This window comes from Styela clava, chromosome 1 (assembly GCF_964204865.1).
Source record: "Styela clava chromosome 1, kaStyClav1.hap1.2, whole genome shotgun sequence".
In the NCBI taxonomy this organism is placed as follows: domain Eukaryota; kingdom Metazoa; phylum Chordata; class Ascidiacea; order Stolidobranchia; family Styelidae; genus Styela; species Styela clava.
Genome location: NC_135250.1, coordinates 14,085,953 through 14,104,849, shown reverse-complemented (window position 1 = coordinate 14,104,849; position 18,897 = coordinate 14,085,953). Strand labels below are relative to the sequence as shown.

The 18,897-nt window shown below is 34.0% G+C and overlaps 1 protein-coding gene across 1 annotated transcript; it reads left to right on the top strand.

Annotated features, from left to right (window-relative positions):
* Window positions 1-7,239: 7,239 nt before the first annotated feature.
* On the top strand, window positions 7,240-17,362 carry LOC120347449 (pleckstrin homology domain-containing family A member 8-like). Its single transcript, XM_039417450.2, has 11 exons — window positions 7,240-7,623; window positions 10,146-10,262; window positions 10,667-10,822; window positions 11,040-11,164; window positions 11,872-12,048; window positions 12,917-13,320; window positions 13,819-13,963; window positions 14,437-14,638; window positions 14,965-15,026; window positions 15,233-15,312; window positions 15,983-17,362. The coding sequence occupies exons 1-11, from the start codon at window positions 7,569-7,571 to the stop codon at window positions 16,098-16,100; spliced, it is 1,641 nt and encodes a 546-aa protein (XP_039273384.2). The 5' UTR covers window positions 7,240-7,568; the 3' UTR covers window positions 16,101-17,362.
* The last annotated feature ends 1,535 nt before the right edge of the window (window positions 17,363-18,897 follow it).

The window sequence follows — 18,897 nt, the reverse complement described above, 5'->3', positions numbered from 1 at the left end:
CGTCATGATTTGATAATAAGGAGATGATATCAGCTGAATAAAAGCTTGTAGAATTGCAGCTGTTATGTACCATGAACCACGTTGGATGCATTTTGCTTAATACAATTTTGAACCACAACATATTTATGAATGTCGAAGCAATCAATATTTAACTCTTAATAACATCACAACTATATTTCAATGTACATATGTATTCAAACTAGGCAAATTATATTTGAACAAATTCACATATATCGGTGCCGTATACTACAGTTTTGGTATTCTCAGATATCCCAAACTTCAAAAGGAAGACTGAAGCGGTTTACTAGGATGTTAAGAAAAGTTTTAACAAATTTTGATTTATGTGGCGCTGTTGAAGTGTAATAATGAACATGTCTAAATAAGTCTTCCGGTAAGAGCAAATAATTATACGGTATCTTGATTCATAGAATGGTTTAGATGTATACAAACTCTGCCTAACAATCTATATAGTACACTATTTTACTGCACACTGATTTACCCAACATCTCCCATGGGGCCACAACTGCAGTATGGTCGCAAAATTACGCTTGCGTACTTATCATTAGTGGACCTGAGATATTGAGTTCTTAACCTTGCAGATGTCATGGCGCTTCATTGCCTCGTGAGGTAAGGTGAGCCACATATATATCACCTCTATTTTCGATAATGAATAGAATATTTCAATTCAAAGCGAATGGTATGAAACGCGTCAACCGGCAACGTAATATATTTGTGGTAATCTAGTATGGGTATTTTTGAGATAATATTTCAAACAAACACATAGTGTATTTCAAATCTCGAATGCAATCACGACAAATAGGCAAATTTGCCCGAACTAGTCATACAAAAAGCCAAAATTATAAGCTTGTATAGTTAGCATGACCAGTTTTCAGAGTTGAATCGAATCATATATCATCTAATGATCGACAATCTTTGAAATGGATGACAAAACAATGATTAGAAAATGAAAACAGTTACAACAGAGTTGGTAAAAAAATAAGTCATTGATATAATAGTGTCGAAGCTATATGTGATTCATTACAGTACATCCTTGACAACATGTATTTATTTTCTTTTTTGGACACGTAGTGGACATAACGATCGTTTCAATATTATGTTGTTGTTGTTGTTGTTCTTGTTCTTTGACACGTTTTTAAAAAGTCGCTTTTCTCTTCGAATACTGGACCAATTGCTTTGAAATTTTCAGTGGTTAAAGATAAAAATTTTCTCCAGAAGGCTATTACTTTTTTTTTTCGCTATGACGTCATCAAAATTATGTGACTCTACGTGTCCATATATTTGAGCATAGCTCTCTTGTTTTAATTGTGCTAATATTAACATTCCTGTTATTTTTCAAATGGCGACCGCGACGTCATCAAAATTCGAGTCAAAGGAAATGAATGAATTGTTTAGAATGTATCGATGTCGAAACATCCGTCCATAAATAAAACTGAAAAAAAAATATAAATGTTTGCTATTCAAGGGCTTTTTATCTTCAGATGCTAAAGACAGAGAGAGAGAGAGAGAGAGAGAGAGAGAGAGAGATGTATTTTTTCGTCAACCAAAATAAAATAACAGTCATCGTAATATTAACAAGTAATAAATTAGTTTTGTATAGACAGGAGGGAATGATACGACCAAACGGTCATCAAAGTCAACTCTCCCAACTAAAGATTTGAAACTGAGTGTTCCATTAGTTGCGGGCAAAAGCAGTTATTTTTACAACAATATGTAAGCCTAATAAGAGCAGTCGTCACAATTTTGCAGATCGATTATTAGGTCCGTTTCGTGTCCAAAGATTCCGGATGGAACAGTGTTTTATGGGGTAAGAAGCCTAATATTATTCTCACATAATCGCCGTTTGATTATGGTTATAGATTTCCAAAACTAAAAATCGCGAAGTTTGATGGAATCTAAGTGCATTAGAAAGGTATTGACAAAAAAGTAAGAATCATGACAAATTAATGCCCAGTCTTGAGGGTAACAATGGATACAGAAGACGTTTTACTCTGATCTCCAAAAATCATCCACCTATGGTGGCTAGATTCGCCAGTAGGAGAATTCGTCAGAAATTTGAAACTGAATACGATTTAAAGAAAATAATATAGGCTGGAAACAGCTTATTAGTTGTGTATTGAATGATTGTGAAATCCATAGATAACTTAGAATTATATATTACTCATTGACAAACAAAAAAACATACTGATCGATACTATATCATGGAAATCCCTAACAATATCTTCGACCATGTTCCATAAAATGTAGTTACCTAAATTTTGCACTAGATTTATGTCATTCGATTTAATTATAATTTATTTAAATGTTGAATCCAATTCAAAACATAGCATCTGTTGACTGATACACCAATACCAATCTATAACATATATTTATATTACTGAATATAATATTCTCCTTGCCCCTCGGCATGCCATGTACACTCCTATGTTTCATATCTTAATCTGATGATTTTCAAAGTTTTTTGAACCACGGAACACTTTTAATATCATAAATTATTCGCAGAACGAAAATTTCTAATATCTATCTAATGTTCTTGATCAGTTTCGGCATATATATACAAGAACAAAAAGTAATAAGATAATGGCTATAAACTCGAGTAACAAAATATAATTCGGGGTTACACGGAACAAAAGTACAATTAAAAACTGCTGCAATTGGGAAATCTTAATTGCTAACTAAATTTATCTTTTAATGTTATAAAACCTCAAAATGAGATTCTGGGATTACAAACTCTGAGGTCGCACTGTTGGTGGATACCATCTAATTCCACTCTCTTAGCGGTCGCTAAGACTGACAGCTAACTTCAGCATGGCCTATTCTATCTATTTCGTGATCGTTTTTCAATAAGAGCTACTTCAACCAAACTGAGCTCCCCCGCTTGGCCCAGTTTTTAACAAATTTTATTATAAAAAATGTTTGCTGAGTTTTTTGGTTCTACCTAAATTATGAGATGATAAGTAAAAAATTACCAATGACGTCTAACATTATGATGAGTCTCTCCAAAATCAAATATGTTTTTGAATTCTTTTTTCACCATAAAATATGCCAAAAAATAGATGAATATTTGGGGAACAACAATTTGACGCGTAACACATGGACGTCTTTTATGGAACGCCATTGTTCCGCGGAATACCGGTTGAAGATAATTTTGTTATAAGCATGAGTAACAGATTCGGAAAATAATATAATCGATCATATATATACAAACACTATTGATTACCCACTATTGATTGTCGTATTATAAGTTACTTTCTCATATCAATTAACCAACAGAATTGTAAAGGCTGCTATGACAAGAATAACAATGCCAAACTTCTAATAAAATGGTGGATGTTTACACGGTCTACGTTGAAAATGCTTTTGGTATTGTCATAGGTCCGGATTTCGAAGAGGGAAGGAACACGTTTCCGAGATTTCGCTCTCGTGACTGATAGCCTTGCATGAGAGCCTAGGCCATGGGTGGGCAACCCCTGACACGCGTGCCAAGCTCGGCACGCAAGCAAGGCTATCCGTCACGAGAGCGAGATCTCGGAAACGTGTTCCCTCCCTCTTCGGATAAGAAGGTTGTATTAGCCAATGGATCTTTTTTGTCCTTTCATGGCGTATGGTTACAAAGATATATGTCATGACGAAACAACTAGCCAACTTTCGGCAAATTTTTTTCAGACAAGCACAGTATTCGGCTACATTCTTACGTAATATAGTTTGTTTGTGTGCAGAGATGTTTTTATTGAGTTATCTATATGCATAATTTTTCTTTACGAGACGCACTGTAGGCCCTATTACAGAAGTAAAATTTAAAAAGTACCGAGAATGGAAGTGGGGTACCAGTCTGTGGAATGATGATAATTCAAACTCAACAGGGGTCGCTATATTAACCAAATCAAAAGTAACATGATTTCCATTCATAACATCTCATTTGATAATGATCGAAGAATCCATACAGCTGATATAAATATTTGTGGGAAAAAAATTCATCTGCTCAATATATAACCTTGTCTAACAAATATTAGAATTCAGGAAAATTTCTACAATAACATCTACAGATTCTTGCATTTTGAACATCTGGTAATTTTAGGAGGAGACATGAATTTTGCTCATAATGTAGATCGTGATAGATCATAAAACAACAAAAGAGCCAAAAAAAAAAGTATTTGGGATGCACTAAATGATGGTATTCATACTTTCAACTTGAATCACTCTGTGGAATATTCTCCCAATAACACTGTTTTCTAAACACGGAGAAACAACTCTGTACAAGCAAGACTGGGTCGCATTTACTGTTCTTGCTATTCATGTAATGTAACTAATTTTTACTGTCCACGTCCTACATGCTATTTTGATATTGACATTTATTTAATTGATGCTAAAGTTACTAACAGTTTAGAAGAGAAAAGGAAATGGTTTTTGGAAAAGTAATGTCTCTGTTAACTACTTCAGGACGGGATGGAATGAGTATATATATGGTTTTTATGAGAAATGCTGGACTGACATAAAAATGATTTTTCGAAGAACTGGAGGAATTTTATGAAAAGGGTATCATGGCAAAACACATGATGACTGGGTATACAACTCTAATCAATAAAAAAGGTTGAAGATTGAAATTTGTTTTGCCCAATATATATAAGATATCCATCAAACAGCTATTCCAGAAAGGGGGATATCTGATGCACTTATATTGTTAATAGATATATGTAATAAGGAACAGAATAAAACTAGAGAATCTTCAATACTACCATTGGATTTTATTTGCATGAAATCGGATTTAAAAATAGGTTCATATATGTAATTAGGCCATTGTGCATAGATTGTAAATAGAGACTGCAGTGTTATTAAATATTTATCTAGGTCAGGCTGTGAAACTTGAAAGAGGAATTCAACAGGGAGATCCCTTGAGTCCTTATATGTTCACCTTAGCAATTGAACCACTTCTAATTAGAATCAATGCGTGGAACGATATCAATGGAATATGGATACCGCAAAATAAAGAAATAAACATGTTAGCAATACAAATGACATCGCCTTGGCTGTTCGAAACAAAACATTAATTTCTTCAGCACTGGATTAAATGAGCAGATTTAACTTAGCAATGGAAATGACGTCAAACATGAATAATACGAAACTTTTAAAATTAGGAGACATAGTCACTCTATTTTTTTTTCAAAGCTGCTGTCTGTCATCCAGAATTTTCTAATTCTGACACATGGGATGAAAACTGGCAGTTTTGTTTAAATATTGCGAGAATTGACATAGATGAACATTACTTTATCTGTGGATGGGAAATGTCTTTTAATTAAAGTGAAAATTTTACCCCAGTTTTCACATTGGGTAAAACTATTTCGTATTCCCTTGAGCATTGCTAAACAAATCAATAAAATTGTGGAGATTTTCATCTTTGATTGGAAGAAGTATTTTAAAAACTGAAACATTGTGCCGAGGCAAATCACAGGCCGGTTATGACATTCCTTGAGTCAAAGTTAAGCCAAGAACAAGGCATATTTCTAGGGATGACAAAAGCATGTTGTGTAAACAAGTAGGCTACCTGATTTTGATTCCATCTTTCTTGGTAATGTGCTTTGATCATAACTCAATCTGATTTACATAACCCAAGTGCAAATAAGTCCATGTATCCGAAAGCCAAATAACTGGCTAACTAATCATATACCCCTGACGTGGACTGGCAACCGGACGAAAGGCCGTGGTTCGGTTTGTCCATGTGATTAAGCCGTCTTATCGACTTTCCTATCTCCGAGATAAATGTGTAGCCCAAATTCAATTCTAATGTAGTTATGAAAATTAGAAACTTATCATATCAAGGAGGAAGATAGAAAATTAGGAAAAGAATTTTGTTATATGGAAAAACTTGAACATGATATGTGATAAATTTTGACTTATTATAATTGGACACGTTTAGTGGCCATAACGATCGTTTCAAAATTTTGTTGTTATTGTTATTTTCTTTCGTCATTATCATTAAAAAATCGCTTTTCTCTTCGAATACTGGACCAATTGCTTTGAAATTTTCAGTGGTTGAAGATAAATTTTTTTTCCAGAAGGCTATTACTTTTTTTTCTCGCTATGACGTCATCAAAATTATTGCCATTGGGTAGCGCTACGTGTCCATATATTTGAGCATAGCTCTCTTGTTTCTTTTATAATACTGAATAACGAGCGTTTCTCCGACCCTTGACTCCAGAAATTTCGCCATATACTTTAGCAAAATTCTTGATATTTATTTTAGAAGTGTTTTAGAGAATAGACGCTTATTAACTGGTTTACGTTTTTAAAACGATAATTTTTATTTAACAATAATTACCCAATAATTTGATTAGCGCAACTAAATTAAAGCTGCTCGGAGGACATAATAAAAATTTAATTATTCGATTTAGAAGTAATTTTTGGGAACACGACTGAAAAAGAACACGGAAAACCGCTAAAACCTTTACCATATTCACAATCCCAGTGTTTACTGTTTACAATATCTGTCTGAGCGGAAAAAGCGTCCTAGCCACAACAACTGTCATTGTTGCGTCATCGTTGACCTAATGCTGATTTACCATGGTTACGATTATAATGGAGGAAATCGACCTGAATAAACATCCATTAAAAAGAACTACTAAACTCGTATGGCGACATAAAAAAATAAATGGATGGAAATTTTTCGATTACTTGAAAATAATACACCTGGTGGAACTATCTGATGGTATTGATGTATACTGTATGTCTGTTTACTTTTTTGTACATAATTTATGTTAAAACTCCACATCCAAACCCAAGTATTTACGCCCGAATTATCCTCCATGTCTCCTTTTTTTTAAACAAGAGAGCTACGCCCAAATATATGGACACGTCTGTTCGCAGTACAGTACGGTTTACCGTACCGTCAGATCACAGTCTACAAATATATTCACACCAAGCGAAGCAGTACAGTAGGACACAAAATGGCGTCCGATGTCCGCAGAGCGTTTAATGACGTCATAGCAAACAAAAACAAATTTCACAGAGCTAACAGAAATATTTAAAATGAATAAAAGTAATAGCCTTCTGGGGAAAAATTTTATCTTCAACCACTGAAAATTTCAAAGCAATTGGTCCAGTATTCGAAGAGAAAAGCAAACAACATCAAGACCAAAAAGAACAACATAATATTGAAACGATCGTTATGTCCACTACGTGTCCAAAAATTAACTTTAATGTGTTGTTTGCTGTTTGGGGTAAGTGGGTACGTGCACCAGCACGTCTTAGGCCCTTTTTTGATTTTGCCCACTTTCCTCATTTTCAGTACATTTGTTTGTTTTGCCGTGTATTGTTTTATATTGGAAAATCTAAGTAAACACTTACTTACTTACCGTATGTTGTGGATCATTTAAAAAAGATCTACCGTATTTTGGGGGTCAAAAGTCGGGAAGTATTTGTTGTTTTGTCATTCGAAGAAATAAAATACCGTATTCAGTTTCGGAACCACGGACTGTTACCGTAGACTACTTGTTCTGCTGGGACGCTAGGCCAGTAGGCAGCAGTACCGGTACCGTATGTATCTTTAAAATAAAATGGATGTGTGCGATACCGATGGAATGCTATACAAGTGGACAAATTATTGGGGAGGTAAGTCATTCCGCAGTTACGGTAGCGTATTTTTAATCCATCAATTTTGTTTCATTATTTTGGTCACTCTGAAAGAAACAAAACAACAACAAACAAAATGCAGAGGACCTGAAGGACGGGCATAACTTAGTGAAAAGTTAAAAACGTACAAGTACCTACGTGCCCGTCCACCAAAAACTGTCAAATAACTGAATAAACACAATTACGGTAACTGAATAAATAAAGACAAGAAGTAAAATCAGACAATACCTTTTAAATTAATTTAAAAATGTGAGACACTGAATAAAAGAAGATCATGGCAATACTTTTTACAAACTAGAATTCAAAATAGAACATAAAAAATTGTGGATGCGGTGCTTATGTCAGTATGTGGTGATTACAGAAAAAAATGATTGTTCAGTGAAGTTTTATTACATACCGGTACTGCTGTACTGACATAACAAACTTAAATCACAAGAAAATTAAATATGTATGGAGAAAGTGGCATGCATAGACTTGCTGCAACAGACAGAATCGTTACAGCAGATTTGTATAATTGGAACTGTCTGCACTCCCGAAGGTGATACTGTGATAGGCATTCAACTTGTTATTTGCAAAAATGTACTGTAATGCTTGAGGGCTTGCTCATTCTTGTGTGGCTGTTTTTGAGAATGTTACACAAAGGTTAACCTCCAGTCAAACGCTATTCTGTGAAGTGGGGTCTCGTGTAGTTTCGTACCTAACGTACTTCTAGTGGGCGTAGCATAGCATTTGACATGTCAATCCTAACCAGTGATGAGAGCCTGGGAAAATAGTAACAACCGGAACGCACCAAATTCGTGAAAATGTAATATATATATATGTTTACAACACGACGCTACCAGTAATTTTGTCTGTCGTGAGATAGAGCCGAAGAACTACAATGAAATATGAAAAAAATTATCTGGAATATGACTGTTTAAAATTGAAGAATATTCATACTAATTCAATACAAATGTTATTATTAGAAAGGTATTGGATGAATTTTCACAGGGGTCAAAGGTCTGCGTAACATTCATTACATGTTACTGCTGTGCACTAACTATTTGCCAGCTGTAATGTAAAAAGAATTAGGATGCAACAAAACACCAATTAATAACTAAGTTCCCTGCAGAAACTAGACTTTTCATAATTTTATTCTAACAACAGGAACGCAAACGCAATAAAATGTCCAACAACCGGAACGCCGTTCCGGCGCGCTCCGGCTGCAGCTCATCACTGATCCTAACCCCCACCTGACTACGCCATCCAAAAACTACGTCACAATCAAGTCATATGGCTTGCCAAATACACCTACGATCGCCCGAAATGGCATCGGCGCCGACGATAAAGAAATGAATGACTAACGTCAGCGATCTCTCTCCTATCGATATCATTGCGACGAGAAAACAAGAGAAATAGCTATTCGATTTCGGGTTCTCGTCTAAGCGTCTTGGATGAGAGTTCGTATAGTTTGAAGGGCACTATTACATCACTGTGACGTCGCAGTGACGTAATTTTTGGATGGCGTAGTCAGGTGGGGGTTAGAATTGATTAGAGCTTTGAAAAAATTGTTATGCTATGCCCACTAGAAGTATGCTGAGTACGAAACTACATGAGACTTGTGAAGTGTAACTGAAAAAAATGGTGACCGTACATTTGAACCCACGTACATTTGAACCCATGTGTATATCTGCGGGTTCAATTTATATACGGGGGCTAAAACCATGGGTTAGGGTTAGTAGGGGTTCAAATATCCGCAAAACGAAAAAAAATTCCATAGGTGCAATATATGCAGGTGCAATTGTCGTGGGTTCAAATGTACGTGGGTTCAAATGTACGGCAACCGAAAAAAATACAATCAAAAGGGCATTTCTGGACTGCTAGAATTGATAGGCTGGAATGCATGGCTATGGTATGTGTATCACAACAGTCAGACAGTGCTTTTTCTACAAAAATATGGAATAAAACGGGTTCTTTTCTTCTCGTTTTCGATTAGTTCAATATAAAATCATTGTATTCATTCCAATGCTTCCAGCATTAAAACCGAATTTCCACGAACGACCACCATTCCAACAGGTGCAGTGGTCCCGTCTTTTCTGTGCTCTGTTCCATCATCCACAACTAGATTCATAAAAGGATCGAAACCTCGCAAAACACCCATAACAGATCGTCTACCATTTAACTTTAAATCCAATCTTTTATCCATAAACTTCTTTAATTCCGGTATAAGATTTTTTGATTGCTCGCAACACATTGGTTTATAAAATTTTCAAAATGCAAATTATGATAGTAGACCAAGGCTCCAATTTTTATATTCCAAAGTAGTTTGGAGACATTCTTTGAATCAGGAAAGTTTTCAGAGATGTTAGTGTCACTATGTTGTGTGGAAAGTATGATAGCTGGTTGCTTGATGTTTTTTGTCAATAACATTGATTTTTTGGTAATATGACTAAGAATATAGTCCCCTCTGCTCATTTAACTCACGAACATCTAAATATGTCTGATTCCTAACATCATACCAGGTTGGCAGCCTCGATGGTTTGTACTGAACAACGGAATATTTGCATATTACAGTTGTCTGGAAGAAATAAACAAGGGTTGTAAAGCTTCACTAAATATTTCTGCTGGTGAAGTTAAGGGTGAGATGATTTAGTGTTTTCTAAAGTTTTGTAAATTTTTCAGATTTTGTTTGTTTGACATGAATTGCTCATTTAAATATTTTCTGAATATTGAAATCAAATTCTTCCGAACTTCTCCAGTTACGAATGCAATAATCAAACTTGCTGTCCAGTATGGCAACCCAATATGCTCTCTGTGAGAATGCTATTCAAATAGTTATTGGGACCTAATAACTTTTCAGCTTGTTTACACGTTTTCATACGTTTATTATTTATTAGTTTTTCTGTTAACAATATTTCTTATACTCCATGGCACGTTCCAATATCTCCTTTTGATGACCCATATCAGTTGTCAAATTTTGAGATTGATGCTAATGTCTTATCAAAGGGATATCCATTCTCATGTGTTTTTTTCTTGTTCCCAGTACATCCAACCGATAACACAAGGTTTGACATTGTATTACAACATGATCAACACTGGTATTTACGTGCTAGCACTCCAGCAGAAAGGCAGAAATGGTTGATTGCTCTTGGAACTGTTAAAGCAAGGAAATGCGAGTTGGGTGGAATAAATACCAAAGGTTTGGTACTCTAGTTATAACATATGACATAATATTGGTCTCCCAATAACAGTATTTGTTTTCTTTTTTCACAAAAAAACATTTTTTTGGAAAGGGGGATTTTCTGTATTCAATCAAGTCCTCAAATCAGCTGCATATAAGTTGTAATACTTTTTCTGTGTATCTTATTAGATTGCAGTTACTGTCCGAAAATTCATTTCATTTTTGATGTTCTTAGACACAGCGAAATCTAATGAAGAAATTCAGACTAAAGTTTCTGAATTGAGATTGTATTGTGATCTGATATCCAATCAAGTTTTACAATTAAAGGAGGAAGCTCAGGTTCAGCATCCAGATGCCAAGGTAACTCTTTAAACATAGATTAGTAAAATAATCATATCATTGCAGAATTTAACAATGTTGATATTTTCACATGGATCCACATGTAGCCAAGGATCAAGATAATTAATAGCGAGGTTGGGGGTAGAACCCTTTTTGCAAACCTACATCCTTCTTAAAGTCTGATTACAGGTTTTTCAAACATAAGTACTAAGTGAAATAAAACCAAACTGATAGTAGCATAGAATAAACTAATAGTCATTCGGAATATCACAATGTTATCTCATTAGTAGATATTCATTTGGTATTCCAATTTCCTTATTTCAGTTATCATTTGCTTCGATTTTTCATCTTGTTATATGCCAATTCTATTGCAAAAAAATAGTTAGCTCTCAAAATAAATTCAGTGACTGAATTTCAAACTTTTCCAAAACATTCATTAATGAATGTTAGTTTCTCATCTGACAATTTTGTATATTTTTGTCATTCGGTTGTATTTATGGGGATGTGAATGATATATATATAGGCTATATATATATATGTGTATGATTTGCTTTCATCTGATATGAAATTGGGAGATTCTTGAATTAAAAATCGTTTCAAACTTACGGTATATCGAAATCTTTCTGGACACAATTGTAATATTGCACAATTTCTTATATAGGCTGCTGGCTAATTTACTGTGTACTGACAGTTTGATACTGCATAAGAAAACTTCTCAATACTTCCAGGTACTTACCGAAACTTCATCCATGTTGGTTGCTACATGCGATACATTTTTAAACACACTGACACAATGTCTCAGCATGACAGAGAAAAAGTTTGCAACAAAATCAAATATCGTTCGTGGTGATGATGTATTGATGGCGTTGCCGTTTTCCGGTGCCAACTCGTCTAAAAGCAGGGAGGTAAGTTTTGTTCCATATTTGTGACATCAATTGAAAATGCCTTACTAATAAGCCACACTTTTCAAAGATATTTTCCATCCAAAGATAGTGTCGTCATTTTGTCGATACTTTTCCAAGATCTCGCACTCATTATATTCCTCAATACTAGAAGACTCGCTCAGAGTTGCAGTGTCAAGTTACACACCAGAGTACAACACACTGGTGGAGAGCATGCAATGCCAGGTTTCCCACTAACTGGCGAGAAAATAGACTAGATTTGGTGCCGATTGAAAATAAGATATTCATTTGTTAAATGTGTTTGTGAAATGTAACATTCTAAAGCACAACTGCTCAGTCCATTTTATCTTAGGCTTGTGCTGGGTGTTTGTTGAAAATACAGGTACATTGTGATTTCCTAGGCTGTTATAGAAGTGATCATTTTGAAACGTTCAATTCAAAAACACTAAATTTGAAAATATAAGTTATTCAGTTATTGTTATTGGTATTAATGTATTTCCTATGTTGTTATAATAGTTGAGTATTTCATCATATTTGTCTCCTAATAGCTAAATACCAATAATAGTAATAGTTAAAGCTTGATAGATCGAATTGGGTTTTCAGAAATGTGCATCCAACTGGTATCCTTTAGTTTAATCGGTACCCAGGAAGTAGCCCTCGGCTTCGTAAAGGTTGGTGACCCCTGGCCTAGGTATTTCATGTTAGATAATATAAATAGTTAGAAGGAATGATCAGGTTTTCAACGGCCGAAAATGTCATAGGTATATTTCACATTTATTATTTTTGTGTTTAGTTATTCTAAAACTGAAATATTCAACTAAAAATTATAAAACAATTTGATCATAATATAATTTTGTTCATTATATTATAGAAATATAGTCGAAGATCTATATCTGTTAAGGAAGAAACTTCCTATAATCATGCAAAAGATTTCGCCCAAACTGATGAATCATTTTCCTTGGAACTTCCTATTAGTCATTCTGCTCCAAGTTCTCCTCCTCCTGATGATGAGATCTCACCATTTGCTGATGCAACAGAAAGACTTTCACACTTACATATTTCCAACACTTTGATACCAAAGAACTCTGTTGAAATCACTTACAGTACTTCAACACCTGTAGAAAAGTCTACAGAAAACGAAGCTATATCTAAAGACCAAAACAAAATATTGCAAAATACTGATTTACACAACAACAACACAAAGAATAACACAAATATTCCTAAAAACACAAATGATGAATGCAGACTGTCATTTTTCACTGCTATGCTACATAGGTATATTTAATATTAATTTTTTATGCTTTTGTTGCTACACAGCTAATGCATACTAGGGATGGCCAAAATCGAATATTTCACTATTCTGAATACATTCGAAATAAATATTTTCAAATATAGAATTTCCAATACATACTAAATGAGAGATCAAGTTCATGTGGAAAATTACACAAATCACTATATCTTCATTCTGATGTGTGTTCTAAATTATTCCTAAATTCAAAAATTTACTGTATTGACTTTAATGAATTTTGACTGTATTTGATTATTTGATTCGTTTTGGACTTTCCCAATTAATACTATCATTGAGTTCAGAACAGTATTGTGTTGTTTTTCTGATTCTAATTTGAGACTGTGTATCAATAGGTAACATTAATCACGAGTTTATTCTTGCGTAGATCCTTATTTATATTTAACGGAATACTTTTCATATGTATTACTGAAAATGAGTAGATAGAAATCCTTAGCAATACCTTTATTTAACAATCTCTAATTTAGTTTCACAGATATAGTATTGGAGGAAGATGGTGGCGTTCCAACTACACCGTTCTTATCAGCATGTGATTGCTTATTACCTTTCTTTGATTTGATTGGTTCAACAGCATTTGCTCCTGTTAAAATGGATTTAGGTGGAAACATAAAGGTTTGATTATAGCTTGTGATAGATACTGTTATACCATTTTTTTTATTTAGAATTCAGTTTTTATGTGTTGGTGAATATTATTTCTACCCGACAAGTTTGTGAAAAAATTTAACACACTGTTCAGTTTTCATCATGTAAAGTATCCTATTCATTTCATATGGTTTTGAGATACACAATACTGAGATTAGATATGAAATTGAGCTTAGAATAACACCAGGCTTTTGGAACTGCAGCCCAATACCCTATCCGTGCAACAGTATTTTCTGCTACTATCAGGACTAAAAAGACTAAAGTCACTTAAGTAGTGTGGATATTTGTATAAACATTCGCAACATGGAGCCACGATTTAAAATTCAACACTCTTGTCTAGAATTAGCTGGGAGCTTGAAAAACAATGCATCCACAAAGTACATTTTGTTTTATTAGTAGGCCTATTATAAACCTGAAATCCTGAATCAAGTTTTTATTTATAGAAAATTCGAACCAAACAACTGACAGATCCAGTTCGATTCTGTACCCTGCAAAGCATTGTCAATCAGGAAATTGAGACAAATACAACCAAAGTTAGAAATTCAGCTACGGATGCTCTCTTATGGTTGAAAAGAGGTCTTCGTCTTGTATATGCGCTTCTTGTCAATATTAAGAATGGTGAAAAAGATTTAACAGTGGCTTTAAGTATGATCTATTTTCCATTTTCTTGGTTGCTAGAGACAGGCTAACTTGAAACTGATTTTCAGATAGCATTTCAGATTTTCTTCTATGAGATAAATCAGATTTGTTACTTGCTTGCTGCTATTTCTATGATATATTGCTCGTAACAGTCGTAACGAACAAAGCATTTACATGAAACTAAGAGTATAGTGGTAACCTCGAATGTAATTGCAGTATTGGAACTTTGTGAGAATGCTAACCCTATGAGACATTGAAATTGTATCTACCATTTTCTATTTCCACGAAAATAAAAAGTAATATATAATTGCTTTATTTTTTCTTAAATCCAGATTCTGCCTACAACAGTACCTTGAAACCTTATCACAGTTGGGTTGTAAAAGGAATCTTTGCGGTAAGTATGTATTCATAGTACAATGCAATTCAGATGTAATACCGCTGTTTTACAGTTATGGTACATTACCTTTATGATAATGTCCAAGTTGCCTAGTGTGTAAGAGTTCAATTTTTATGATATGTAAGAAAATAATCTTATTTTCAGATATAGTAGAAGCTTTAAATGATATTGAAATGCTTATAAGATACTTATTTTTTCCACAGTTGGCAGTGAAGGCAACTCCATATTATGACGATTTTTTGAGAACGTTCCAAACAGAATCATTGTCTTCAGATCATCCCGAGTGAGTGAAATAGTATGAAGAGAATTTGCATCTGGTCAAATTCCTGATAGCTGAACAAGAATTAGGATTACATCCTGACCAAGTTGATGACATATATTTTGAATCATCTGTTACTTTATTGTAGTGTCCCCCAATCTTTTTCATTCTACCAAAACCTGCAAACGAATTCTGAGTCCATATTTTTATTGACTGTATGTAGTTTTAAAGTCTGTTTTAATCAGAATCCTATACCTATCTATGTTTCTATCACCCGATATCCAGGTAGTGAGTTAGATTAGTTGCAAATTAAATAATGTGGTTACTTATTAAAGAGTGAATATAGGTTCTTATTGGGAATTTGCATGCTATGAGAGAGAAATCAATAGATCAATTGTACTATATAAGATCATATGTAATTATTTCATTTCAACTAATTAATTAGTTTCTTCATTTTCAACCAGGTTATAGTCTTTTGATGGCATTATGGAGAAAGACGTTTTTCCATTACAATCCATCAACATGAAAAAACTCTAAAATAGAATTAGAACCATTCTTCTCTTTGTAGGTCAATTCAATATACTAACATCTTGTTAAACTTTAATTGATTGTGGTGATGTAGTTGATATGTCTTTATGAAAACAGGAATAGAAACTGAATTGAAGAATTGAGCCATAAATTTTTTTTTTTTCAGTTTTATGGAAATCGTCATGCGAGACATTGATCAATACTCTACTGCAATTGATGTTGTTCTGAGTATTGTGGACAACTTTTATCAACAACACTCTTTGGATTCTGCTGCTATTGTATAGAATTTATTCCGTTTATTTCATACAATATTATTGGACACGATATTGACCTATGGGTTCATTTTGCTTTTCCCTTCCAACTAACTACTGGGCCAATTGCCTAGAAATAGTGAGTGGTTAAAGCTTGTTGTTGTTTCTAGAAGGCTTTTTTATTCATTTCAAAAATACTGTAGGCTCAATGGTAGTCGTTTTGTACTTCTAAGTTTTGTGTGATGACGTCGTTGTTCTGTGATCACATCGCAGCGATCTGGTGGTTAGACTACTGGTACTGTAAAAGTTTTGATGCTACTTCGTTTTGGTCTTCGAGTCCATATGTTTGACATTGCTCTCTTGTTGTATTAAATATATGAATGTTTCACTGTTCTATAAACTAATTAATATCATTAGTCGGCATTTCTTTCGTAAGTTCAATACAGTTGTATACATTTCTTGATTTTCCATCTATCTTTTCATGCAAACATTTTTGTTTCATCATGCAGAATTTCCTAAATAATTGTAACAAAAGTATATTATAACAGAGTTGAACTATTGCGATAAATTAATGTATAAAATGAGCTGCTCATCAGTTTTAAAGTATATTTTGTGTTTTTCTATCAGTCAGAATTTTAGAAATCATCCAATGTGTCCTCGTCAAAACTTGCTTGGAAAAATTATGCATATGTTGTGTATATTTCCCGTATTGTTTGTTGACACTTTTATGTTAGTGACCAAACTATTTTTTATAAATCAATTGATTGGTTGTGGAATATGGAATCTGTATTATCCAATTTGAGGCTTGAGGTGACTGTACATTTGCACCCGTATATCCGCGGGTTCAATCTATATGAGGGTGCTAAAATCCATGGGTTAGGGTTAGTATGGGTTCAAATATCCATAAAAAAAAATGTCCATAGGTGCAATAGTATGCAGGTGCAATTGTTGTGGGTTCAAATGTAATGGAACCGAGGCATGATGTTAATAATTGGATGTTTTCTGAAAATTTGTTTTGTTCAGTCGAGTTATAAAATCTTTTTTTTACATCTTATACCAGTATCAATTTTTTTTTTCAGTTTCTTATAAACTCTTTATCATATGTTTATCCAATTTTGACATCATTTCCTTGAGTCAGAGATTTCTCTAGAATGGATATCCTTTTTTGCATATATTTCATTTACACTCTGTATATTGTTTAGCAAGTGAATAACTACCGCTGTAGCATATCTATACAAATTGCATTATTAACTTGAATTTAAGAACAAAATAAGAAGTCCAAAGCTTCTATAAAACGTGTTGTATAATCTATGGACTGCGTGTGAATTCAAAGGGTTGCATATTGCTCATAGCTTGGAATTTTCGACGTTAGTGTATTGGCGTGACGCAAGTTTTATAGTGAAAGATAACTATAATTAGGGCTACCATATTTTTGTGGGACGCCTCCAAAGACCATGGCTAAGATTTTTTCTACTTCAAGTTTATCCATTTTACATTAGGGGCCTACATTTAAAACCATATCGACTGTCTTCCTTGACCATATTGTCATCGAGAGTTCATGCTCTATCTGTCTAAATATCAGTTTCAGTTTAAAAAATAGGAATTTACGTTAACGTTAAGCACCCTTTTGGCACACGAGGTTTACACCTAACAAATTGTAGACATTGTTAGCAGAAACAACGAAACAAACAAAACCCCGCATCCACCTCCAGTAGATAGGCTAACGGGACGCTACACAGCAACAACAGTATCGAGAACATGACAATTGTTCTTGTATTATGCTGACTGGCTGAAAGCTAAAACGGGACTTACAGTAGCAGTACCGATTAAAGATGTATCGGCGATACCGTCCATTTTATCGGTATCGGTTAGATTAAGTCCGATATTTCCGATATATTTACCTTTTTGATATGGTCCAGAATGTTTTTAGCTATTTATCAGCCAAACTAGCTCAACTAATTTGACTATTTTCGCTGTCAAATTTTTATATTGACATTTTTAATATTACATAGTAATTATGAAGAAATATATCAACACAGCACATAACAAAAAGCAACTAGGCGCCCAGTTTTAAATCATACAGTGGAATTGGAGTCTTTATTAACGACACATGCACTTTTGGCACGGCTATAAATTCTGACTGTTTGTCGTCAAGTACGACTGTCATTTGGTCCGTCGACATCGATAAACTAAATTCCGACACAATTATCAGTCTACGCGGGTATCAATTTTAATTTTGTTTAACTACACAGTTTTTTTTTATAGATATTTAGACATGACCGCCTGGACTAGATTGTCTCAAAATATATGGTAGCAATTGTAAAATTTTGTTATTGGTGGCAAAGGGATTCTGACACAAGTTTAGTATGGATTTCTTGGAGTGCTCTCTTGCTCGGCATGCCGGAGGAGGCTTCAGCCAAGTAGCCAAACGTCTCAACTAGGGCTGGGAATTTCAGGGGAAACACTTCAACCGTTAACCGGGCAAAATTAACCGGTTAACCGCAGCGTGACGTTTGACGTAATAATTTATTATTTTACCTTGTTACGTCACAATGGTTACAAAGCAATTTCGCGTGATGTTATTATCCCAGTATCGCTCAAAAATATTCACGTATGGTAAGCCTAGACAATCTTTCAGTGTTCGAATTCTACTCTGAAATATCATAAAAAAAAACAGCATTAACTGCGCACTCGTTGAATGACATTGAATGTACGATTTTACAATAAAATTGTGAACAATATATTTCGACCGAAAACTGATTCTGAATTCATTATTGTCAAATTTCCATAATTAGCAAATTTGGTACTTCAATTATTTTTCACGTTTATT

Bases quoted from the DNA above. Each gene is read 5' to 3' on its own strand.
- LOC120347449 (XM_039417450.2), top strand. From the start codon at position 7,569: ATGGATGTGTGCGATACCGATGGAATGCTATACAAGTGGACAAATTAT. The intron at 12,049-12,916 runs GTAAGTTTTGTT...ATTATATTATAG, and splicing joins ACTCGTCTAAAAGCAGGGAG to AAATATAGTCGAAGATCTAT. The intron at 13,321-13,818 runs GTATATTTAATA...TCTCTAATTTAG, and splicing joins TTCACTGCTATGCTACATAG to TTTCACAGATATAGTATTGG.